The sequence below is a fragment of the Haliotis rufescens genome, unplaced genomic scaffold (genome assembly GCF_023055435.1).
Source record: "Haliotis rufescens isolate VD_foot unplaced genomic scaffold, xgHalRufe1.0.p SCAF_7, whole genome shotgun sequence".
NCBI classification, from domain to species: domain Eukaryota; kingdom Metazoa; phylum Mollusca; class Gastropoda; order Lepetellida; family Haliotidae; genus Haliotis; species Haliotis rufescens.
The window spans coordinates 3659185-3686821 of NW_025964361.1; the positions used below are offsets into that span (position 1 = coordinate 3659185).

The following is a 27637-nucleotide window of genomic DNA, read 5'->3' on the forward strand; positions in this document are numbered from 1 at the left end:
TTCGTTAGGGTACGAACTTACAACAAGGCAGCCAGGCATACCAACCAATCAATCAATAATGGATGTTGCGTCTATGTCTATGGTTGCTCAGGACAATAACGGGATAAAGAAGGCGTCGCAATTCGTTGTGCGTCCCTTTGGTGTGCCAGGATCCTATAATACCATAATCCTTGATTGTGTCCCACATGGGTACATTGCGTGAAGTCCATTTCTAGTGTCCGCGCCTTGATATAGCTGGAATACTGTTTATAGCGGCGTAAAACAATACTCACTCCTTAACTATGTTTCAATGTTTGTCATCACCATACCTTGGTCATTGTTTCAACAAGGTCGTAAACGTCTAAGACCTTCATTAGTTCGGTGTTTCTATCCACCATTAGGTGGACAATGCAGATATTTTATAACTCTTTTCATGTTCTTAACCAAGGTGATCAAGTTATTTGTGTGAGTGAGTATGTTTTTACGCCGCATTTTAGCGACACCAGAAATGGGCTTCACATATTGTTTCATGTCGAGAATCGAACCCGGTTTTTGTAGTGGTGGAATCCGATTGATCAGTAGCGGGGACACAGAAGGGACGCGATCGAACCCAGAAATTCCAGCCAAGTTCTGCAAGGGTGGAAACTTGACTTTTGAAGTCAGTTAACTCCCTTGCCTCGGGCAAATGTGATATAACGGCAAAACTGAATCCATATATGTACAAAATTGCACTTTGTTAAGCGATTACAACCAAGGATCAACACAAGTACAATCAGAGCATGCAGATATGTGTTTTTTGACATTTGAATGTCATCATAAAATATAAAGATGATACATTTTCTGATGTACTTAATGTATAATTTTGTATATATAATCAATGAAACGTGTATCTTAAGAAACTATATAGAGCAATAAAAGAGATAGGCTGAAGATGCAATATACAAGTTGGCTCTGAATGAGTGGACATTAACTAATGCTTTACGAGGATGCTTAGGCGACACAAATCTTATTACTTAGCGCTGAAAGGTCTGTTTCGTAGAAAGGCATTTTTTATGAATCAGGACATGTGCATTTATATGTTGCCATGCTAGGCGCTTTTGCATACCCTATTGTGTTCTATGGCCTATAGAGCCAAAGCCTTTCAAATTACGCCTTAGAGTAATTGTGTAACTTTAGTTCAGCGTTTTAAACATGAAACCATTAAGACTTGCATATTGTGTCAATTATGATTAACACTTTCTAAACATTTGTTGGTGCAAACTATAATCTGGCTACAAATGTTTGAAATTTCTAAGGAACACTTTGAAATATGTTAATACCAAACTTTGCTTGTGGGCATCTGGAGAATGGTGCCTTTTTGCAGAAACGTGTTTCGAAATGACATGAAGACACACATTTTGACAAGATAACGCCTGTTTACCCTGAATATGTGAATAACACACGTTAATCCTACAAAAGACGTACGGCTATTTAGATACACAGTAAAATACGGTTAAAACGAACTCAGAGGGGCCATTAATTTTAGTTCGGTATAACCGTAGTTCGTTATAAGCATATGTACAGCAAATGGCCGGAACAAAACTTAAGAATAAATTCGTCATACCCGTCACTTCGTTATAAGCGTGTTCGTTATAAACATAGCTTACTGTATACATTTTGAAGATAACATGATTTACCTTACATCTGCAAATAAAAATACCTTTAAACCTGGGCCCACTTGCACAAAGCGATCTTAGCGCTAAGATGACCGTAACTCCCATACTTTAACATTGGCTTGCAATAGTCGTAGCGCTGAGGTCGCTTTGCGCAAGTGGGCCCTGAATACATACCAGACTTCTCTATGTCAACGGTAACCAGAACACTGTACACAACCCGCATCTATTATATTTACATCTTGTTTTATTTGTCTGTTTGATTGTTGTTGTTTAACGCCACGCCTAGTTCTGCTGACACCGTGCCCTTACCGATGGAGTGGGTCGCGCGACGATGCGCGTACTGTATGTTTTTAATGCATGATGGGCGACGCCTGTGATATCGCTTGCAGCCATCATGGAATATGCATGAAAAGGCTTGCATCTATTGGAACCGAATATGCTTCTGGGTGAAGAGATGCATATATGGAACGAAATCAGTTGATTCTTTTTTTGTTGTTTAACGCCGCACTGTGATCTATTACAGCTACATGACACAATTGTGTCTCGGCCAAACAAATTCTGAAAAGGCATTCATATTACATAATATGCAGTCCGTTTTCATATATTAAAAAAAGAAGGAAACTTATACCCCATTCACGTGCACAACATTTACTAACGTAAGTTATTTTACACACGTGTAACTATACATACGTGCGTATATGTAAATTTACGATGCGTTCACATGAAAAGCATCTTAGGTGTGTAAATAAAATATGTAAATTGTGTAAGGCACTCATATTCGTCAGTCTGTTTACGACTTTCAACACAAAACAGGTTGTTTTCCAATCAAAGTTGAATGAGAAGAGAGTAACTTCACCGAATATGTTCGCGTGAAGCAACATGTGTTTCATTGTACACAAAGCTTTGACTCCTTGAAATCAAAAGAAAACATCGTCCGCTCACTTCTGTATATACGCATAAAAGTTGACAACTGTTGACAATTTGTTTGGTGTCGGCAAAAGAACAGATATTTATTAGATCATCCTCTTACGTTGACAAAAACGTTCACATTGCAACATATACACACAGTGCAAATTTACATTAACATTTGCACCTGCTCCAGACATGATGCAAATTTGCTCCTGATGTAAATATTCACATGACAAGTATATTCACGTATGTATGTATTTCTACACACATATGCACATATTCACCCATATGTATGGGGGCGCATGTGAACGGGGTATTATATTTTTAATGAGTGAGCGGGGTTTAACGCCCCTTTGAACAGTATTCCAGTTATATGTGGGAAGAAAGATTGATGTGAGAGGAAAGCCTAAAGTGATGCAAGTCTTTGACGTTTACCACTTTGGTGAAACCCACGAGCACGTGTATGGTGCTGATAAACACACTAACAATCGGGACGAATCAAATTCGAACCTACGATCATAGGTTTCTGGAGTGCCCAAGGGGCGCAACTCTGCACAGCAAATATCGACGCTTAAGACGACTGGGCCACCCGGGTCATCAACAGTTAAGACACTAAGATGATGTACCGTGTGTTTATTGCTTAATGACGCACTAAACAATACCCCAGCAGTATGACGGATGTATGTAAATAATCGAGTCTGGACCAGAGAATCAACTGATTGACATCATGAGCATCGGCGCACGTTGACATGCAATCAGCAAAGCCATCGGATCAACTAAATCGTCACTAACGACAAGCATATGTTGCCAAGTACCTTTACCCTTACCCGGACATCCTATGGCTGATTTCTTAAAGCGGGAACGAAGGATATGGGCGTCAAGTGGAATTAATAATATCAGGCCAATTAACCGTGACATAATCCAATATCCTCAAAGCAGGTATCCGGATTATGTTGATCGGCTGTTCCTATTACCATTTCTTAGATTAAACGGTATACACCCTCTGCACTGTATAATATCTCTTGAATTTGCCACGCGTCAGAGTAATGGATGAAATCAGGTTTGATAAACACACCAGGATCCTTGTACATATAAACCGTTACCCAAGCCAGGAGATTTCCTTTTGTGGTGCTGTCGCATACTTAAACAATTATTATAACTTTCAGCATTGGGCTTACTAAGCGGATAGATATCAACCAAGCAGAAAGTCCCTGTTGTGTTGAGCTTAGCGAACAAAGTAGATTTTTTTAGATATTGTCTAAAAACAGAAAGTGAGTTGGGTTTAACGCCGCTGCCTGTGTTCCAGTCATATCGCGGCGTCAGCTGAATTTGGGAGGAAAGCCCAAAGTGCTGCAGGTTTCAGACGTTTAACGCTTCGGTAAAACCTACGGGCACAGGTATGGTGCTGACAAACCTAAAAACATAATCGGGGCGAACCGGGATTCGAACCCACAATCATAGGTTTCTGGCGTGCCCAAGGGACGCAACTCTGCACAGCGAATGCGGCGTCTTAGACGACTGGGCCACCCGTGCCCCCTCTAAAAACAGGATCTGTCTGGCATCTCAGTATTCCTGAAAGATGACTACACACGTTATTTGCACTTTATGCTAGAAGACAAATTCCCCGTTTTCCTATACCTTTCTTCTAAAGACGTATATAGTTATATATTGTTTGAAATGTACAGATATAAAATGTATGGTTTTCATATTGATATTTCCTGAAACGATGATTTACCCGTTATCGAGATGCATCAAGCGATACACGTTAGCTTAGACTGCCAGCAAATATATTATCGTGGTTCGAATCTGGGATTTCAATTAATTAACATATTTTCTGGTTTGTCAGCACCAACGCCGTGTTTGTGGACTAAAGCCTGACATACCGTTTTATAACTGTATTGTTCACTCACTCGTAGAAGGATGATTGCGCTTTTGGTATTAGATTCTAGTGGCAGAGATCCGCATTCACGTATTCCTTTAAAAGGATACGTGTTCATTTATCTACAATTGACGTATTATTCGGAAACATACAACAATATGTCGTAAGTTATGTGTATCTTGAAATACAGTAAACTACGGTTATAACGAACTCAAAGGGACTACTAATTATAGTTCGTTATAACCGTAATTCGTTATAAGCATATATACAGCATCACTACAGCATATAGTCAGGACTAAAAAGTTAGTTCGTTATATCCGTTTGTTCGTTATAACCGTGTTCGTTATAACCGTAGTTTACTGTACCACATTTGTCTTTCTAAGCACAAAGATTCCCCCCCCCCCCCCCCCCCCCCTAACCTAAATGTGCTTATTATTTATACATATAAAACTGATTGAATGAAAACCCATCCTTGCGGATCGGTTTGCTGGTAGCAAATCTTACGAATCCTGTTTCAGTGTTATTTTGATAATCACGTTACATGATAAGAGGGAAAAACTCAGCGCGTCCTGTTTCTCAAAATAGAGGTATCCCATGTTTACAGTTATCCTGAGCTGGTATATACGGGTGAATGACTACCGTTGGCTACCCAGCCCTCTCATCCTCAGTGGATATCTCGGGTAACTGTACACTCCCTCTATAATAGCGGCGTTCACTCTACCCGCTCACAATCTCGCCAAGCTTCTCTGCTTTAACTCATAACTGTTTCAAGCGGCCAATAGGTTTAGTATATAACTTCGTAATATTAGATACGCATATTACAGATATTGCTAATCGGTTTATAGTAAAGATTAGCAAGTAATCGGCTCGGAGTACTGTTATTGACTATTGGCTTTGAGCTGAAGCATTGCAGTGAATGGATACATTCGAGCCTTGAGGACCTGTGATTAAATGTCGACAAGATGCCGAGAAGTTTTTTGATTACCAAATATTGTCGACGTCGTGTTACTTATCGTGGAGATGACGATGTTGCTGTGACACCCGCGCGGTGTAGGACATTTTCAGAGGACTGCAATCCTGAATCCAATGATAACAGCATATCATGCGACGGGGCAAGTCCAACAATAGGTAAGATGCATGTACAATATCGACATAAATTCAATGTCCTAAAAAATGAAAGTGTAAGATGATATAATACTGTAACAGTTACGGTGGGATATAAAATTCGTTTTCTCCTCTCTAAAAACATAAATTGCCGGGCAAAAGAAAATATACAAAAAAAAATTACAAACGGTATCAAAACGTTAGAAGACTGAGTGAGTGAGTGAGTGAGTGGTTAATGCTTAAAGCCACATCAACAGTCTTGCAGCTATTTGCGGCGATTACCAGCATGCTAAAAACAGTCGCCGAAACATTGCAAACATAAGGTCCACACACAACATTGATACCCCTATCAAATACATCACCATCGAATAACCATTTCTCGTTTGTTTCATTTTAACCATCATCAAACATAGGTGTGTACTTTCTTTTGCCCAGCAGTATATTTTGCCAGAGAAAGAAAAGAAAGTCTTTTAATGAAAAGTCCCTGTATTGGTGACATCAGAATGAAAACCTATATAAACGTTCGCTTCCTCTAGTCATGGTTAAACATTCGCATATTTAACCAATTCAGCTCCCATTTAAATATCTCCTGCCATTGTACGGTTGTGTCAAATTGTATCCATTTGATAGCTGTCAACGAAATTATAAACGATAAGATGTTTTCTAAACGTCATCTGTGCGTGTATTCTCCATGTCTTCTTTTTGTGTTAATAAAACATTTGTAAAGCGATACAAAGAATCATATGGTCTCGCAAGTAGGAACTGTTCTCTAGATCGTGTGCAGTACAACCTACATGTAGTGAATACAACCCGTAAAGCGTCATTTAACCCCAAGCGGTGTATCGCCTAACCGGTAGAGCCTGACGTAAGCGTATGCCTTCGAACCCGACGATGAACGCACACAGGAATCCGTCAAAGCATAAGCACAAGTAACGTTTATACGTCAGTAGAGATAAACATGTCTTTGAAAAAAAGATTTTGTGTAATAGGCCTTAATAAACATATGTAAAAATAAACATAAATTAACAAGGTATCAGTTATTAGATCGCCAGTATTAATAAACAAAAAAACGTGAGATCTGGGTTAGAATTGGCGTTCAGCAACCCTTTCTTGTCAGAGGCGACTAACGGGATCGGGTGGTTAGGCTTACTGACTTGGTGCATGCTATCGTATTCCAATTGCGTTGGTCAATCACATGATGTCAATCCCTGCATTGTCTGCCCCAGATTCGATTATTTACAGATCGCCGTCATAAATCTGGAATAGTGCCGAGTACGGCGTTAAACAACAAACTAACAAACATACAAGCGAGAATAAGATAACAAAAAAAGTACATTGTTTTAAGCATCTTTTTGAACCTAACATGGATAACTACAGAACATGGTGCATAGGTGCAACATAGGGCCATAAAGCATCACAAGGATGCTTGTCGAAAGGGGCACCTAACGGGATCGGGTGGTCAGGCTTACTGACTTGGTTGATGCATGTCATCGTATCCCAATAGCGTGGATCAATGCTTATGATGTCAATTACTGGAATGTGTGGTCCAGACTCGATTATTTACAGACCGCCGTCATATAGCTGGAATATTGCTGAGTGTGGCCTTAAACAACAAACACACAAACAATCAAACAAGGATGCAGTTGAAGAGTAGGACCATCCTCCCATGACTCTTACGTTATGAAGACCTCCAGCAGAGCATGCCTCTGCCACATCAACCGTATCCATATCAAGCCTAGCAAGATATCGTCCTGTTCCATTAGCATCATTCCCTTACATATTCAGGCCATTAGAGTGATCGCACCAGGGTATGACTTCTTAGGGTAGTTGTACACAGGGTAGTTCTACCCAGCTGTGTGTCCCTGTCACTTTTGTCGTACTAGCCTAGAACAGTGTGAGGTCCACCGAATCATCCCAGCAGCTCATGAGCTTCTCCGTCTATGGTTAACACGTGCAGTTCGCTATGTTGTGACCCGTGTGATGGCACTCACTAATCTGATCATCTGTTTCTTCCGGTATAAGTCTAGCCCAGAAAAAAAGATGCAGATAATTTGATGCATAAATTATTCATAAGGCACTAACCGCTTTTTCGACAAAGACAAATCTGTTTCGAAAGAGGGCGGACAAGAGGTGTCATGTACCCAGTGAGGCTTGTTAATTTGTTACAAGTGGTATAGATCCGGTTCTTAACTCTCATGTCAACAGCACCAAGATATGTATGCACTGCTCTTATACACTGCTCCAATACACATGCATTGCTATTATACACTGCTCCAATACACATGCACTGCTCTTATACACTGCTCCAATACACCTGAACTGCTCTTATACACTGCTCCAATACACATGCACTGCACTTATACACTGCTCCAATACACATGCACTGCTCTTATACACTGCTCCAATACACATGCACTGCACTTATACACTGCTCCAATACACATGCACTGCTCTTATACACTGCTCCAATACACATGCATTGCTATTATACACTGCTCCAATACACATGCACTGCTCTAATACACTGCTCTTATACACCTGCACTGCTCTTATACACTGCTCCAATACACATGCACTGCACTTATACACTGCTCTTATACACCTGCACTGCTCTTATACACTGCTCCAATACACCTGCACTGCTCTTTTACTCTGCTCCAATACACATGCACTGCACTTATACACTGCTCTTATACACCTGCACTGCTCTTATACACCTGCACTGCTCTTATACACTGCTCCAATACACATGCACTGCACTTATACACTACTCTTATACACCTGAACTGCTCTTATACACTGCTCTTATACACACGCACTGTTCTTATACACGACTCTTATACACATGCACTGCTATTATTCATACCTAATATTAACATGCATTTCTCTCATATAATGCCCCTATACACCTGCAATGCTCCATCAAAAGTTTCAGTCCAGTTAAACGGAGACAAGTGCATTTTTAGCTGTCATCACTAAAGAGCATCACTGAGAACGGATGAAGCACACCACAGGAGCTTTCAATGCATAGATCATTATCAGAGCCAACACTCATCGGTTAGGTAGCGTTGTCACAAAAACAGAAAAAAATGCAACAGAAAATCCCCTTTTTCCAAAATTGTTTAATGCATTGTATTTAAAACTTAGGTTGCAGCTCGTTGTGGTCTGAAGAATGAAAACATTGTAACATGAAACTTTAATAAATTCTTAATGGGTATAGCTGACGACTGGCGTAATAGAGAAGGGCCCATTCATTGACTGGCAAGACAAAAATTCCATTCACTGGCGTATCGCTATCTACATTCCGAGGTGGTATAAGAATCAGATCTTTCAAAGCCACTTTCATTATGTCCTCCACGATTCCGAATAAGCAAACATTTTACAGTTTCTTTGCTGGAACCTGAGCCAAAAGCTATCTAATTTAGTACAATGTTTCTTTTATGTTTTAATGCGAGGCGCGAGATATAGCATAATAACCTACTTAGTGACAGCGAAGTGACAGGCCAGCTCCTTCTTTAAAGCCAGGCTGACAAGACAAGCAGCTGTTGGTTTGTGTTCACAGGAACAACCAATCGCTTGGCACATATGAGATAACATAACGGTTGTAATTCGACCCTTCGCAAGTAACGGAAAAATATGCCCATTCATCTCTTACTGTGTAGAGATTGGGCCTAGATCAGTCCCTATTGTCATCATGAAGCATCTTATCCTATTAAAAACAACATTATTGTACGCATAAACACTATCCTTCAGCCGTATCTCCGTTTCTCAATGAAAATCGACTCTGTGGGGGTAATACGAGACCAATTTCCTGTCTTTTCTGATTCGCACGTCTAACGGTGGTCCATAACCATTTTGAGCCTGAATAAAACACGTATACATATATGCATTGTTATCATATGTCCAAGGGGCGTAACTGCAATGAAGACCACATATCTCACTCTTCCAAACGCCCGTCCTTGGCAAGGGGACCTGCATGAATCCATTATTAAAACTGACCTCGAGATCTCGTCCCATTGTCATGTGACCACAGGATGCCAAGCCCCGAATCATGTTGCAAGTGGCGCGATGTAACTGTCTTTACAGCCATTCAACAATAGAGTAACTGTTCATTCATAAGGTCACGTGGTTTCCATTCAGTATTCCTGTAACAATAGGTCATGGGCACTGTCTGCTCGTGTGAATGACGGGACGAAGTAAAGATGGCCGGTCGCATTCCTCCACACCCTATCAGACGGTTCTGTGTTTGTAGACGCCTGGAAAGAGATACAACAAACCCAGTTAGAATAGCGGTTCACCGTTATGCGGCCTTCGCGAATAAATGAATTCCTGGGTATATCTGTTGTAGGTCACAAGGTTAAATCGTGACAGGATACCCGTCTGTATAGATATTATTTTATAGAAGGAAGGCGTAGTCTGTCAAACAGACCCTGATACAAGTGTATCAAATACAGCCCATGCAAGGCTATAATAGTTTGGCAAGTCTAGGTTACTGCAGTTCAAGAAAATGAACTGGACTTTTAATATATTGTTTTAAGATAATTTAACAAAAACCTTTCAGAAAGACATTTTCATTTTAGAGACTAGATGTTAGTCTAGGAAAGGCGATATAACATGACATATGTCATAAAGTATGTTTGATGCTAAATCACCCTTCTTGAATAACGATGAAAACGTGTATTGATTTGTAATCGAACAGTAAATTAACACCTCATTGAGGTGATGTGTTGTGATGTTGAGTGAGTGAGTATGGTTTTACGCCACTTTAAGCAATATTCCAGCAATATCACGAAGGGGTACACTAGAGATGGGCTTCACACATTGTACCCATGTCGGGAATCGAACCCGGGTCTTCGGCGTGACGAGCGAACGCTTTAACCACTAGGCTACCTGACCGCCCCTATTGTGATGTTGAGGTTCTGTGGTATGATGTTGTGGTGTGTTGGAAGAAAGGGGTGAAGTGAGGTGTGTGATGGTGGTAAGGTGGTGGTGAGGTGGTGGTGAGGTGGTGTGAGATGGTGGTGAGGTGGTGGTGAGATGATGGTGAGATGGTGGTGAGGTGGTTGTGAGATGGTGTGGGATGGTGGTCAGATGGTGGTCAGATGTGGTGAGGTGGTGGTGAGATGGTGGTGAGATGATGGTGATATGGTGGTGAGATGTGGTGAGATGGTGATGTGGTGGTGAGGTGGTGCTGATATGATGGTGAGATGCTGGTCAGCTGGTGGTGAAATGGTGGTGAGATGGTGGTGAGATGGTGGTGAGATGGTGATGAGGTGGTAGTGAGGTGGTGGTGAGATGTAGGCGAGATGGAGGTAAGATGGTGGTGAGATGGTGATGAGGTGGTGGTGAGATGGTGGTGAGGTGGTGGTGAGATGGTGGTGAGATGGTGATGAGGTGGTGATGTATATGGATATGATGGAAAAGGGGCCACGTGACAAAAAGACGGATTTTACACATATGAAACTGACGCAATTACAACAGGAAAGCGTGTAATGACCGTATTTGCGTATGTTTCCCGATATGTGCATAGCGTATTTCAAATGCATTTCTGCTGATTGTCAAAAGTTCGAATTTTTCAGACTATTTCCTAAATGTACAAGGGTTTGAAATGTGAAAATGTCCTTGGGTGAGGAAACATTTGTAATTTTCTAAATTTTCAAATGTTCACGCCTAAGAAAGTTATGTATCAATCCGGATATCACGGGTATGTGTTTGAATAGTTTATATATGCAAATTTCCGGTTCTAAATAAATGATAATGTTAAAATAGGTCTTCAGCATTCGTGCCGTAAACTGCGATATGCTTGTCGTAAGAACTGACTAACGGGATCGGACGGTCAGGCTCTCTGACGTGGTTGATGCTCATGATGTCAATCACTTGATTGTCTGGTCCAGACTCGATTATTAACAGACCGCCGTCATTTAACTGGAATATTGCTGCGTGCGGCGTTAAACAGCAATCAACAACCAGTATGTGAAATATTTTGAATCACATTGCTTTATTTTCACATTATCTGATACCTTTCCCATCCAGGCTCATATGAATGTAAATATATACTACAATAAATATGACGGATGATATATATTTGAGTAAGGATAAATTAATATACTTCCTCTTATATGATCCTTTCAACATGAAAATAACTCGCTTACGCTAAAGTGTTTTTCCACTGATACGTGTATTGCACATGCAACATGTATAACCTCATGAAAATAGTGGGGCAAATTTGACATATACGCATACAGATCAGTATGACCCGAGGCGATCGGGTATCAGAAAACAACTGAAACGGAAAAATGACAAGTAAATCAAGAAATATATTAGATTTTGTGGCTATGTAGACACGTAGCGTTCTCGATACATTTCTTCCAAAAAAAAAAATCTTATTTTGTAAACCTACTGACTAAACATTACAATAGATCCTGATGTGATTTTTTTTCTATTATTCGTTTGGTGTTGCTAACGTTCTTTCAGTTCTTGATGCTCAACCTACCCTATCGCAAATTATGAAAAATAGCCTGGAGTCAATGTAGTCATGAAATGTAATTATAAAATGAACTTGCCAAACACACTGATATTGTTTTATGTCGGTATATTTTAATGTGTGTTGGTGAACTCAAGTTACACAAGTGCTGTTGCAGGATTTGAGACCGAAATGGTCAACGTTGTATGAGATGGGACAGTTCTCCTACACTCACTTTGCCTACACCAACGTAGCATAGCAACACTGTCCTGAACTTAGTAGAATGAAACGCCACATCAACTGTCAACAATAATATCCAGAGAAAGAAGGCAAAACGTAGCCATCTTGTTATTATTGTGAATTATCACTTATTTGCCTGGATATGATTAATTCATGCTGCAGAGTAATAGGATATGCTCTGTAAAGCCGTAGGATAATGTGCAATTATTATTTCATGATATTTTCCGGCGTTGTGTTCATGCTCATTCAAGTTACGGATCAATATTACGACATGTGTATACGGTGAAAACGTTGTCAGAGACACCAAAGAACCCTGAGACTATCTTTGTCACAACAGCACATTCTTCTTTTTACGGCTTAGATGTCAAATGTTATTGTTTGTCAACTGCTCATCTACGTTGACGATATATTTTATTCATCTGGAATATATTCGTGAGGCAAAACACAGTGGTGTATTGTCAACGAGAAATGTTATATGAATTACGCAATTCAGTGCATTGCAGTGGAAAGGCTTTCCGAAATAAATGAAACTTTGAAATGGTCATTGCTGATGTGTTCTCTGCTGTTGAGTTGTCATGTCCGTTTTGGTTGGAATCGGTGGTGTTGTTTGTGAATTCTGAGGTGGTGGTAGGGGTGGGGGTGTGGGTGTGGGGACGGTGGGGGAGGTGAGTGGAGAGTTGATGCTGAAATCATCTTAAGGTTAAGTGGAGGTGTCAGGATTGTGAGATTGGGTGAAGTGATGGTGAGGTGGTGGTGAATTTGAGAGGAGATAACGGGGTGGAGAGTTGATGGTGAAATCATCTTAAGGTTGAGTGGAGGTGTCAGGGTTGTGAGATTGGGTGAAGTGATGGTGAGGTGGTGGTGAGGTGGTGGTGAGGTGGTGGTGAATTTGAGAGGAAATAACGGGGTGGAGAGTTGGTGGTGAAATCATTGTGAAGTGGTGCTTAAGTCGAGTGAAATTGTTTGGGTGGTGGTGGTGAAGTTGAATAAAGGTGACGGGATGGATAGTTGGTGGTGAGTTGGTGAGGTGGACGTGGGGTGGTTGTTGGGAGGAGTGGAGGTAACGGGGTGGATAGTTGGTGGTGAGTTGGTGAGGTGGACGTGGGGTGGTTGTTGGGAGGAGTGGAGGTAACGGGGAGGATAGTTGGTGGTGAGATGAGGGTGAGGTGGACGTTGGGTGGTTGTTGAGAGGAGTGGAGGCAACGGGGTGGATAGTTGGTGATGAGGATGCGTGGAGATGACGACTTGTCTTGATTATGCATCACTCCGAGGCAAGGGAGTGAAATTGACTGTAAAAGTCAACTTTCCACCCTTGCCGAATTTGGCTGAAATTACTGGGCTCGATCGTAGCGCCAGAAGTGGTTATTACGAGTTATGTCCCTTCTATGTCCCTCCTATTGACCAATCAGATTCCACTTCTCATAGCACTTGCATTTGCTTCAAACAAAATGGCTGCGCCTCGGGAAGATGTGATTGTGATGATGTGATGATGTGATGGTGTGGAGGCTTTCGCGATACAGTCACATGAGGTGGCTGGGATTGAGTGACTGGATACGTTGTTGGGTAGTGAAGGTAACTTTACGGTGTGCACCTGCATACATTGATGTCCGTCATTTTGACTCCCTTAGAAGGAAGGTAATCAATTTCTAATTGCAGGTGCATATGATGCTTGTTCATTTAGCAATGAAGTGGGCGACAAATATCATCCATGTGACAATCTTTATTAATGAGGGCGTCTTGGTAAATTATTGTTTCTCTAGATTCCGGGAATAAACGTAAAAAAAATCATACACTAAACGACGACACAAAAAAACCAGTCATGTGAAGACGACAGACACAAAAAAAACAAGAACCCAGTATCTTTTTCCAGGATTTGTTATTAGAGCATTTTTATGCATATGAAAGCATACAATTCTGTAGCACGTTAAAAATGATGACACTCAGACAACGATGTGAAATGCGACCTGGCGGACACATATGAGTTTGTTAACAGGTTACCACACAACCTATTATCAGAAAATCAACTTTATCCGGGAGGATGATAGGCTATGCCTGTTTAATGGCCATCTGTGGTATATGATAAATGCTTGATTTAGATTAGTGGAACGTTTAAAGTCGTAACACATACTTGTATGACTGAAAAATTAGCGTGATGTAAATCTTTAAAAAAAGGCAACAGTGACGCCTTTTGAAAGAATAACATATTCTTTACCACCCACAGTCTGATATTGACCAGGTGCATCCATCCATCCATCCATCCATCCATCCATCCATCCATCCATCCATCCATTGATCATCCATCCATCCATCCATCTATCAACCCGTCCATTGATCATCCAACCATCAATCTACTCATCCATCCATTCACCTATCAACCCGTCCATTGATCATCCACCGATCAATCAACCCATTGATTCATTCATCCATCCATCCATTGCATACTTTCAGACAAAACATATGGTATTGGAACGAGAGGGTATTCTGTAATGTGTACTGTGACCAAGCTTTTGAATTCTGGTGCAACCTCATCATCGGACTAGAAAAAACTGCAGAAGGGATCGTAGCTATGTATTGGCGACGTGTAGATGTCGGATAGTATAAGCGGAGTTTGCGGAGTAGGTACGATTTTGCAGCTATGGTTTGCATTGCCTAGGCTGGAGTGCCAGGTCTTCTTGGTTGTAGCTTTGATACGGTTTAACTCACCATATACTCACTCACTCCATTATACTTGCAGATGAAGATGTTCTTCTCAATACACCGGTACCACGTGATCCCAACAACAATCACTTGGAGCTCTCCTTGGTAACAGAGTCCTGTTTCCGTGACGAAAAGCAAATATCTCCACATCCCCTGTATCCCCCCAGATCCCATTCTCCAGATCGTTCGTCATATCTGACGTCATATCCTATTGTGACGTCACCTCACGGACCACTCCCCGGGTCATTCAGCACCTCCCCACCCGCATACCCGTGTTATTACAGTCCATATCCCCACCCTCCGCCACCCCACCTACACCATGTGCCGCATCACTACTACAACCACGACAACACAGCGGAACACAGCATCGTCACGTCACCAGCTCCAGTAATACAGGTAGCGCCTACATTCATTATGTCCTTGATGTGTACTTGAGGCATGTGTGCCAAATCGCCTAAGACATTCGTGATATATACACTGTGCGAAGTTGCGGCCCTTTGGGACCTGTCATCCAGACTTCAAACCCCAGATTCGCCCTGGCGCTGTCAGCTCCCGTTCTTGTGGGTTTTATCAATGTGGCAATTGTCTTAGACCTGCATCCCTTCGGGGTTTTACTCCCATGTCAAGCTGACACGCCGTAAATGAAATACAGACAGACAGACAGACAGTTTATTCAGTAAGAAGGCCATAGGCCCATAATACAGACAATGGTTGATTGCATAAACTACGCATGCCAAGGAAGTAGTCGATTTAAGTTTCTAAATGAAATACAGTAAACTACGGTTATAACGAACACGCTTATAACGAACAGACCGATATAACGAACTTATTTTTTAGTCCCGGCGATTTGTTGTATATATGCTTTATATATGCTTATAACGAACTACGGTTATAACGAACTAAAATTAGTGGTCCCTTTGAGTTCGTTATAACCGTAGTTTACTGTACTTTTCAAACTGGCGATAAATCCAACTGTCTCACTCACATTATACACTGTACAGAAAACGCAGTTTTGGAACATAAGTTTACGGCCCAGAAGTTGTTGAGTTCATCACACACAGAACCTACATTGAATTTAATGTTAAACCTCTTCTTGGTTACCGCCGTAATATGGCTGAAAGGTTAAAAAGGCAACGCCAGTGTCGCTTCACGCAAACTGTGAAGGATCATCCGATGGTGGGTTCGAATCTCAGATTCGTCTGCCCTGACTCTGTCAGCACCATTCCAGGAGGCACGGGTGGCCCAGTCGTCTAAGGCGCCGCAATTCGCTGTGCAGAGTTGCGTCCCTTGGACACGCCAGAAACCTTTGATTGTGGTTTCGAATCCCGGTTCGCCCCGATTATGTTTCTAGGTTTGTCAGCACCATACCCGTGCTCGTGGGTTTCACCGAAGTGGTAAACGTCTAAGACCTGTATCACTTCGGGCTTTGCTCTTACATTAAGCTGACATGCCGTGATATAACTGGAATACTGTTAAAAGCGGCGTTAAACCCAACTCACTCACTCACTCACTCACTCAGCAACAGTAATGGTGGTTTTCACCAACGCGGCAAACGACCTTCGACATCATGCCGATACGCAGTGTTATTACTGAAATATTGTTTGAAGCAGCGGTAGTACTCAGTGAGTCCAGATTGTTATTTTGATCCTTTATCTCTCAGTGTCATAGTCCGTGCTCGTTGTCTTTACCAAAGTGACCTTCTTCAACTCTCAGCACCATGCCCCATGCTCGTTGTCTTTACCAAAGTGCCCTTCTTTAACTGTCAGCACCATACCCCATGCTCGTTGTCTTTACCGAAATGCCCTTCTTTAACTGTCAGCACAACATTCCATGCTCGTTGTCTTTACCAAAGTGACCTTCTTCAACTGTCAGCACCATACTCCATGCTCGTTGTCTTTACCAAAGTGTCCTTCTTCAACTGTCAGCACCATACCCCATGCTCGTTGTCTTTACCAAAGTGACCTTCTTCAACTGTCAGCACCATACTCCATGCTCGTTGTCTTTACCAAAGTGACCTTCTGTAACTGTCAGCACCATACTCCATGCTCGTTGTCTTTACCAAAGTGACCTTCTGTAACTGTCAGCACCATACCCCATGCTCGTTGTCTTTCCCAAAGTGCCCTTCTGTAACTGTCAGCACCATACCCCATGCTCGTTGTCTTTACCAAAGTGACCTTCTTTAACTGTCAGCACCATACCCCATGCTCGTTGTCTTTACCAAAGTGCCCTTCTTCAACTGTCAGCACCATACCCCATGCTCGTTGTCTTTACCAAAGTGCCCTTCTTCAACTGTCAGCACCATACCCCATGCTCGTTGTCTTTACCAAAGTGCCCTTCTGTAACTGTCAGCACCATATCCCATGCTCGTTGTCTTTACCAAAGTGACCCTTTTCAACTGTCAGCACCATACCCCATGCTCGTTGTCTTTACCAAAGTGACCTTCTTTAACTGTCAGCACCATACCCCATGCTCGTTGTCTTTACCAAAGTGACCTTCTTTAACTGTCACCACCATACTCCATGCTCGTTGTCTTTACCAAAGTGCCCTTCTATAACTGTCAGCACCATACCCCATGCTCGTTGTCTTTACCAAAGTGACCCTTTTCAACTCTCAGCACCATACCCCACGCTCGTTGTCATTACCAAAGTTACCTTCTGTAACTGTCAGTACCATACCCAATGCTCGTTGTCTTTACCAAAGTGCCCTTCTGTAACTGTCAGTACCATACTCCATGCTCGTTGTCTTTACCAAAGTGCCCTTCTTCAACTGTCAGCACCATACTCCATGCTCGTTGTCTTTACCGAAGTGCCCTTCTTCAACTGTCAGCACCATACCCCATGCTCGTTGTCATTACCAAAGTGCCCTTCTTCAACTGTCAGCACCATACCCCATGCTCGTTGTCTTTACCAAAGTGCCCTTCTTCAACTGTCAGCACCATACCCCATGCTCGCTGTCTTTACCAAAGTGCCCTTCTTCAACTCTCAGCACCATACTCCATGCTCGTTGTCTTTACCAAAGTGACTTTCTTTAACTGTCAGCATTATGCTCCATTCCCGTTTTCTTTACCAATTTGAAATGTATCCATTTTCATCTTGAACAGAAAGCAAACACTCTATGATATAACGTAGATATTACCCGGGAACCTCAATTACTTTACTAAATAGAATATAAAGGTTTTAGTGTCGTTTAGTTGAATATTGTGTTTTGTGACATCATGTTCATATTCCCCAGGGAGAAGAGAATGATTGTTGAGTGCACACTGATCAATTGACCCATGCATGGAGTACAGCGCCATAGAAGTGGACTATAAGTATTATTATTATTATTATTATTATTTCTGTGGCAGCACATAACAAGCAATGGCGTGGAGGTCATCAACGGCGGCTACGGGATCAAGAACCCCTTGCTTGGACAGACGGCGGTACAGACGGAAATAACACTGTCCAGCTGTGGTGTGTACCTTTTGTACGTTGTAGTTACATCTGTACGTTGTGTGTACGGCTGCATGTTGTGTGTGTACATCTGTACGTTGTGTGCACATTCTTACATCTCCGTGTCGTCTGTATGTCCGGTGTGAGAATGTATCTGTGAACAATAAGTATAAGTTTGTATGATCATTATCTGAAGTTTCTCATGGATCATACTCATGATATAAAGTTGCATTGTTCTAAATTCTACTGAAAATGTGTGTTATATATTTTACTTTAAAAATAAATTAAATCAAGTCCTGTATACAGTATTTATGAATGTTCTCCATTTGAAATTTATCAGGTATTCATAACTGACAAGTTTGATGTTCTATGTGCCTGACTGTTTCCCAAATAAAGCAAGTCAGGTGTTCTTTATATCTGACTTTTCTCCAACTGAAGCAAGTTTGGTGTCCTAAAATGTGACTGTCCCCTAATTGAAGCAAGTTTGGTGTCCTAAATATGTGTCTGTTCCACAACTGAAGCAAGTTTGGTGTTCTAAATATGTGACTGCTCCTCAAATTGAAGCAAGGTTGGTGTTCGCTATGTCTGACCGTTCCCCAATTGACGTGAGTCAGGTGTTCTCGACTGTTCCCCAACTAAAGCAAATCAGGTGTACCTTGTATCTTCCTGTTCCCCAGGTTTAGAGAACGACAACGACAGGTACGCATGTCGGGTTTGCGGCAAGCTGTTCCCCCTTCAGCGTCTGCTCAACAGACACATCAAGTGTCACAGTGATGTCAAGCGCTATCTTTGCACCTTCTGTGGCAAGGGTTTCAATGACACGTTTGACCTGAAGCGACACACCAGGACACACACAGGTAGGTCGAACCAGCAAATCCTTATACGATGCACCGTATTCTAGGACGGAACTGACGTGTACATCCCTGTTGTATAAATCACCGCTGAACTTTAGATTCTGATGGTCACAGGATATGACTATTAGACTATTATCCTGACTGGCTCGATCTTGCCAGGTCGTTGTACCCCATTTGCCAGGAAACCTCTCTGAACCGCTTTAAAGGATGCCATTGAGGGATAACTAAAGGGTGGAGGACCTGAGGGACCACGTGATACATACTTTTAAATAGAAATTGCCTTTCTGAACACGACACTGGTATTATAGCTACCACTCAGGACGTCTGTGTTGAAAAAATACAAAGCAAAACAATGTAGACCTCAATTGAGTATTAAGCAGGGCTTGAAATGAGCGGTCGGTGGTTATCTTTAATAAATAAACAACACTATTGACTGATGTAACACCCCCATGTCCAAAACCAGGATTCTGTCATGATAAACCTCGCTGTGATACAAATACTACCCCAAAATGATTATTGCATGACAGTAACTTTAGTAACATGAAAGACTCCTCATGGTCCTTAAATTTTTTAGCAGTATGTGTACAGGTGTAAGTTAGTTTTGATCGATGTTATCTTTTACATCCTTACTTTTCTGCCTTATAAATAGAATCCAGTCAACAACAAATAATTTGTTCTGCTGTGCGATGTATTTCTATAAGGTGATATAGGTGACACATAGTTTTTCTTAACCGTCATAACTTACTTTTGAAGGTGTTTTTTTCAATGTGATATCAGAGCAGATGTTAGTCACAACAACCAATTGAATATAATTGATCATGATCAAACCATTTGGGTTTTATTCAGCAGAGTTTATCTTGGTCATACGCCATTCATCTGTTTTACACCAAGGCTAGTAATGGTAGCTTAAGATAGCAATATATTCCTTCTAAGAAACGGTAAACAAATATCTTGGAAAATATGGGTATATTCGGCAGAAACAGTTGTTGAAGTTCGAGAAACATGTAAAACACGAAATCAACAGGAGAACAAACATAACAACTGCTCATTTAGTACGAGTGAGTGAGTGAGTTGTGTCTAACGTCGCTTTTAACAGTATTTCAGTTATATCGCGGCGTGTCAGCTTAATATAGGAGGAAAGCCCGAAGTGATGCAGGTCTCAGACTTTTACCACTTCGGTGAAACCCACGAGCACGGGTATGGTGCTGACAAACCTAGAAACATAATCGCGGCGAACCGAAATTCGAACCCACAATCATAGGTTTCTGGCGTTTACAAGGAACGCAACTCTGCACAGCGAATCGCGGCGCCTTAGACGACTGGGCCACCCGTTCCCCCTATAATACGAATAGCAAGCATACGTAACACAAACCAGGACACGCAGACATCAACGTGTATGCATGGAGTCAAATGGTGTCATCACTAGTTTGATCTATTCGTATAATTATCACCGCTGATATGTTTACGGCCCATGGAATCTGTTTCGGCCGATGCTCGAGATTGGTAGTTCTCTGGTGTTGGCGTTTCATGCTTACAGGTGTGGAGCTGATACTCAGCATAATTATTCATGAATACCTTTCATGATTGTGATCTCTGACAACAAATCATCTGAAAAGCATGACACCTGTATACGCATCGTGATCATGCATAGACGTTATCCACCTCGCAGCATTATCTATCTGTCTGTGTAAATAGCCCGGCCTCATAAACTTTCATTTACCAAATGCAATCATACGTGTCACTTGTTGGTAAAGAACAACATGCATCAAACCAGAACACAACTGTTATACCACCTTACTAAGTATTTCTCACATATGTGTTTTCTCATTAAAACACCAATCTCCTGCAGCTTCGGTAAATGCTTCGCTACATTTTTTGATACTAATAAGTAATATTAAGTTTGTATTTTTTCACCCCAATAAAGATAGAATTTCATCAATCCGAATTACACCTGCACGGCAATATGTAAACATGTCTTCAGTGCCAACTTTAATCATTCACTGATGGATGCCTGCGTGACAAGAAATATATTTTTTGTAGATGGTCTGATATTAAAAAGGTGCTAGCATGGCCACGATGATTTCAATCAGGGAGGATGCTTGTCTACATCTTTTGTGCAGGGGAAACCTGCAGAACTAATTGCTGAATAACATATCTTCTTTGCTGAATACCTTACATTCCACATTCTCTATCAGATGCATTAAATAATGATATCACAGAAGACCGTGGAACGTCTTGACAGACATGCTCTCGCAGGTCGACCTTCTGTCTTCACGACCGTGCAGATTGACATACTGCTGGGATACAAGCTCAAAATGTTGAGGATATCTTCCATAGGACATGCAAAGATGGTTTCTCGGCAATACGATATCTGTTTTATTATGGTAATGAAGCTTAATAATCGGCGTTTTGTAAAGAGGTTTTTGCTATGCTCTCCCCGTTGCATCGCCATTCGCAATGGGACAATGAGGCTTGAGCCAATTGGCAGCCTCAAGCAAGTTAGAAGCAAGTCCCTCCAATCCCAGTCTATGATCTCAACTTTTATCAAGTGGATCAATCTAACCCCCCTGGCACAAAATATTATACACCTTATTTGATGGTGGCTGAATATGACATGGCTATTCGATAGTGGTACATTGAATACGGGTATCATACTTGTGTTTCGGACCTAAGATTGGCAGTGCTGGGGCGACTGTTTGCAGTTATGTAACTAGTATGAAAATGTTTTCAGTAATTAAGCTTGTATGAAAATGTTTTCAGTATTTTAGCTTGTATGAAAATGTTTTCAGTAATTTAGCTTGTATGAAAATGTTTTCAGTAATTAAGCTTGTATGAAAATGTTTTCAGTAATTTAGCTTGTATGAAAATGTTTTCAGTAATTTAGCTTGTATGAAAATGTTTTCAGTAATTTAGCTTGTATGAAAATGTTTGTAATTCTTTGACCAAAATCCAATTTTCAATTTTTGTATATTACTTTCTTTTGCAAGGCAGTAGCAGTCAGAACTGTCAAAGAAAATGTTTTCAGTAATTTAGCTTGTCTGAAATTGTTTGTAATTCTTTGACCAAAATCCAATTTTCAATTTTTGTATATTACTTTCTTTTGCAAGGCAGTAGCAGTCAGAACTGTCAAAGAAAATGTTTTCAGTAATTTAGCTTGTCTGAAATTGTTTGTAATTCTTTGACCAAAATCCAATTTTCAATGTTTGTATACTTTCTTTTGCAAGGCATTTTAGCAGTTAGAACTGTCCATGATCACACTGAGACAATGTCCCCGTTCCACGCATGGCATTAACTACATCATCCGGATGTAGACTGGGAATTATCACATGGTGCATAGTCCGCCTTTAAATAGGGACACTTCAAGGTGAAGACTTTTTAATTAGTGACCAGTGTTAACTTTACACGCTATGATTGTGTAATTAAGGTTATCATTTACTGATAGATTGATATCCATCATAATATAGCAGTTTACACGTACAAACAGAAGGGTTTTGGTAATGGCTGAAGCAAATTTGCTGGGACTGCCAATTGGTCAAAGCTTGACCCCCTTTAAGAATTGCAAGCTGGCGTAGTACGTTGATTGGCAATGCCGTACTTGATACAATAACGCATCAGCTCCCAGCAAACTTTAGGTGACATGTAGAAACATACGAAACTGCAAATGGCAATTATGACAAAGGGTGTCCTAAAATAATATTTACAAGTTAAGCATCTGTGAAGCAGACGGGCATTGAGCAGAGACGTTTCGACCCTCCTTATACATGTGATGTTTACATTCGTAGTATGAAATTCCTTTACATCATGGGAAGAGATCAGTGCCCGAATCAGACAGACATATTTTAATTAATTTGTCAAATAAATGTTTTCTTAAGAAAAGGTGGTATTGGCAATGGTCTGGTTATATGACTATGTCTTTTTATGACCATCACACAATATAAGGCTATGTCCTCTTTGTCTGTCTGTCTCTCCCCCTCTCTTCTCTCTCTCCCCCACCTCTCCCCTTCTCTCTATGTGTCTCTGTGTCTCCTCCTCTGTCTCTCCCTACCCTCTTCTCATCTCTCCCCCTCTCTGTGCCTCTCTCTCTCTCTCTCTCTCTCTCTCTCACTCTCCCTGTCACCATTTATTCTCCGTTAGGAATCCGGGTTATAAGAGATCCTAAGAAACCTAAGCTTTTCGTGAGTGGTGACTTGATGGATGGTTAGCTTATTGGTCCAGACTCAATAATTTATAGACTGCCACCATAGCTGGAATATTGCTGAGTGCAGCGTTAAACAACAAACGGGCACCAATCTTGTAATCTATCATCTTTCAAACTATCATTTCAGGTGTTCGTCCCTACAAATGCTTAGTGTGTGGCAAGGCATTTACCCAGCGTTGCTCCCTTGAGTCCCACTGCAAGAAGGTTCATGGCACGGATCAGTCCTTTGCTTACAAGGAGAGGCGGAACAAAGTGTATGTGTGCGAAGACTGTGGACACACCACAGAGGATCCCGCTCAGCACTACCTTCACCTCAAGAACCTCCACCCAAACAGCCAAGTCCTGCTCAAGTTCTATGACAAAAGACAGTTTAAGTTCTCCGACACCAGTCTCTCCAAGATGATGTACACTTCTATGGCGTCGGACAGACCAGGACAGTCCCTCATCACCACCAGTCCGGATCTGGAAACGCGGAGCTGATGACTTCTTGAACAGTGTTGTGTGTGCTTTTGTGTGGTTTGTCAAGCTACTTGTTGACTTCGTATACAGCGAATCTGTCTTTGGTGAAGTACATTGGAAGGTTTTGAGATACTGGGGTCCACATGCACGAAGCGATCTTACCCAGACAATCGTAACCAAATGGATTCGAAATAGGATATGCTGTAAAAATGTGCAAGAAGATCCCGAGGATCGAGATGGAGAAAGATAAAAAATGTAAAATGAACAAAGAGATAAGCATTATCCAAGGTTTGAGATAATGAGAGTCCACAAAGATATTATTGATTTATGTGAAAAAACTCTATTAACTGATTTTATTTTACAAGAACAGTAACCTTGCGCTAAATACAGCTGACACATAAAGGGTTAACAAAAGGCATAATTCTATGAAGCAGTCTTAGCACTTTGACTGTTGTAAGTTAGAAAATGGGAGTTACGACAGACAACATTATTTTATTAAACAAAGTCCATATTAACTTACATTAAGTTGCATGAAAAAAATGCCCAACGCTCAGCGTATAAACAAAAAACGTATTAATCCAGGACCCAGCTTCACAAAGCGATCTTACGCCAGTTGTAGCGCTAATGTCGCTTTGTGAAACGGGGCCCTGGTTATGTCAGCATTACAACGGTTGCACTTCATAAGTCTTAATGCTAAGGTTGTTTTGTTGAACGGGCCCAGGTGTTTACTAATACAGTCGCTAGACAGGCGATATAACGCTAAAAGTGTGACTTACCCATGTATGCTCTCGTAAATGGGACATTGAAAACAGTATTACTATCATGAAAGCATCACATATAAAAGTTGAGTTAACTTTTGTTGGCAGAAATTAACTCTCTATATCAGTTTGATAATCAATGGCGTGTGCATCAAGCCGCCCTTTGCTATATTTATCTATCACAGTACACGCATCTGTGACAGTGGGAGAGTACAGTCACGTACCTGAGAGAGAGAGAGAGAGAGAGAGAGAGAGAGAGAGAGAGAGAGAGAGAGAGAGAGAGAGAGTACATTCACGTACCTGTGACAGTGATATTGTACAATCACGTACCTGTGACAGTGAGGGAATACAGTCACGTACCTGTGACAGAGAGAGAGAGAGAGTGAGAGAGAGAGAGAGAGAGAGAGAGAGAGTACATTCACGTACCTGGGACAGTGAGGGAATACAGTCACGTACCTGTGACAGAGAGAGAGAGAGAGAGAGTGAAAGAGAGAGAGTACATTCACGTACCTGTGACAGTGAGGGAATACAGTCACGTACCTGTGACAGAGAGAGAGAGAGAGAGTACATTCACGTACCTGTGACAGTGAGGGAATACAGTCACGTACCAGTGAGAGAGAGAGAGAGAGAGTGAGAGAGAGAGAGAGAGAGTACATTCACGTACCTGTGACAGTGAGAGAGTACAGTCACGTACCTGTGACAGTGAAAGAGTACAGTCACGTACATGTGACAGTGAGTGAGTATACTTACTTGTGACAGTGAGAGAGTATACTTACTTGTGACAGTGAGAGAGTACAGTCACGTACCTGTTGACAGAGAGAGTACATTCACGTACCTGTGACGGTGAGAGAGTACAGCCACGTACCCGTGACAGTGAGAGAGTAAGTCAGGTATTTGTGACAGTGAGAGAGTACAGTCACGTACCTGTTGACAGAGAGAGAGAGAGAGAGAGAGGGAGAGAGTACATTCACGTACCTGTGACCGTGAGAGAGTACAGCCACGTACCTGTAACAGTGAGAGAGTAAGTCAGGTATTTGTGACAGTGAGAGAGTACAGTCACGTACCTGTGACAGTGAGAGAGTAAGTCACGTATTTGTCACAGTGAGATAGTACAGTCACGTACCAGTTGACAGTGAGAGAGTAAGACCCGTACCTGTGAGAGTACACGTACCTGTGACAGTGAGAGAGTAAGTCACGCATTTGTGACAGTGAGATAGTACAGTCACGTGAGAGTACACGTATCTGTGACAGAGTATATTTTCAATATCATTCGTTGTTCACTAAACTCACTTGTTTACAGCCTTGCAATATACATTGGTCAGAAATACATGTTTCCTGATTGCTTTGTAAAAAAGCCTTCTTCGGGTGGTCAAGGCAACGCGTTATCACTTTACAACGACATTAACACCTGATGATAAAGATGATGATGATATTTGCCTGTTACAGGATGTTGGATTTCTTTGATTTGCCCATGGTTTTGAATTTGCTTTGCTACATTCTGATTTCAGTGACACAAATGATTCGTTTACCTTCGTAGTATAATTTAGATTTTTGTAATTTTCAATGAGGATAACTTAATGGCACTTGTACCCTGCCTAACTGCACACACATGTTTCTTACTTTACACTTTTGTTGATATATGTTGCATTTACATTTTGTTAACCAAATAAACAGATATATATTATACTTATGTCTCTGACAACACGTAAATTATTCGACATGGCATTTTGAGCTTGTCACTCCATTTACCAATACAGTAATCTACGTTTATAACGAACACGCTTATAACGAACCGGCGGATATAACGAACTGTTTTTTGGGTCCCGTACATTTGCTGTATATATGCTTATAACGAACTACGGTTATAACGAACAAAAATTTGTGGTCCCTTTGAGTTCGTTATAACCGTAGTTTACTGTATATCTAGAGCAAGGTTAGATCATTATAAGTATATTTCAGTCTACCATTACTGAGTAAGTGAGTTGAGTTTAACGCCGCTTTGAGCAGTATTCCAGTTATAAACGGCGTGTCAGCTTGATGTGGGAGGAAAGCCAGAAGTGATGCTGGTCTCAGACGTTTCCCACTTCGGTGAAACCCACGAGCATCGGTAATACTATGGTGCTGACAAACATAGAAACATAATCGTAGGGGCGAACCGGGATTCGAACCCACGATCATAGGTTTCTGGCGTTCCCAAGGGACGCAACTATTTATAGGGAATTGCGGCGCCATACACCACAGGACCATCCGTGTCCCCCACCCCACCCCCACCGGTGACACAGAAGACCTCTTAACAGTTGTATATGGTGAATAATCCCTTCACATACCAGTGGACAAAGTGAGTCAATTGGGTATTATTACATCTTGACCGAAACCTAACTATGCCCATCTTCCCGAGGCAAGGGAGTTAAGTGACTATAAAAGTCCAGTTTCCACTCGTGCCGAACTTGGCTAAAATTTCTGGTTTCGATTGTAGCGCCACCAGTGGCTATTACGAGTTATGTCCCTTCTATGACCCTCCTAATGACCAATCAGATTCCACCTGTCATATCACTTGCATTTGATTCAAATAAAATGGCGTCGCCCAGTGAAGATGATCTGATCGATAATCAAGATCTATATTGTAATAAAACGGGTCTTACTTTGCAAGATGCATCAAATCACGTGAGCACCTTGATTACAAACATGACGCGATTTGGAAAATATCTGTTGACGCTAAGTTGTCGGTACACATGCTTTGCAAATCTTGCGATCGAATGAAATCTGCACGGCAGGTTTAGAACCGAAAGTCAATTTCGTTACGCGATTCTTATTGGACTGTGCCTAGATTCGTTAGTCCAGCCCAATTATAACTCCATAATACCAGCCTCGTTCGGCAAGGGTGGAAACTGGACTTTTATAGTCAGTTAATTCCCTTGCCTCGGGAAGATGAACTATGCCATGGCGGCCTTCAAAGTATTATCTGCTCAGGCACACGCAAACACAGGGTTGATAGTATGAACAACAACAAC

The 27637-nt window shown here is 41.5% G+C and overlaps 1 protein-coding gene across 1 annotated transcript; it reads left to right on the forward strand.

The window, feature by feature from the left end:
- The first annotated feature begins 5082 nt into the window (after positions 1–5082).
- LOC124139595 (zinc finger protein 26-like) lies at positions 5083–26312 on the forward strand. Its single transcript, XM_046506771.2, has 5 exons — positions 5083–5550; positions 14964–15322; positions 18273–18378; positions 19035–19214; positions 23537–26312. Exons 1-5 carry the CDS (start codon positions 5385–5387, stop codon positions 23887–23889), a joined length of 1164 nt encoding a protein of 387 aa, XP_046362727.1. The 5' UTR covers positions 5083–5384; the 3' UTR covers positions 23890–26312.
- Positions 26313–27637: the final 1325 nt, after the last annotated feature.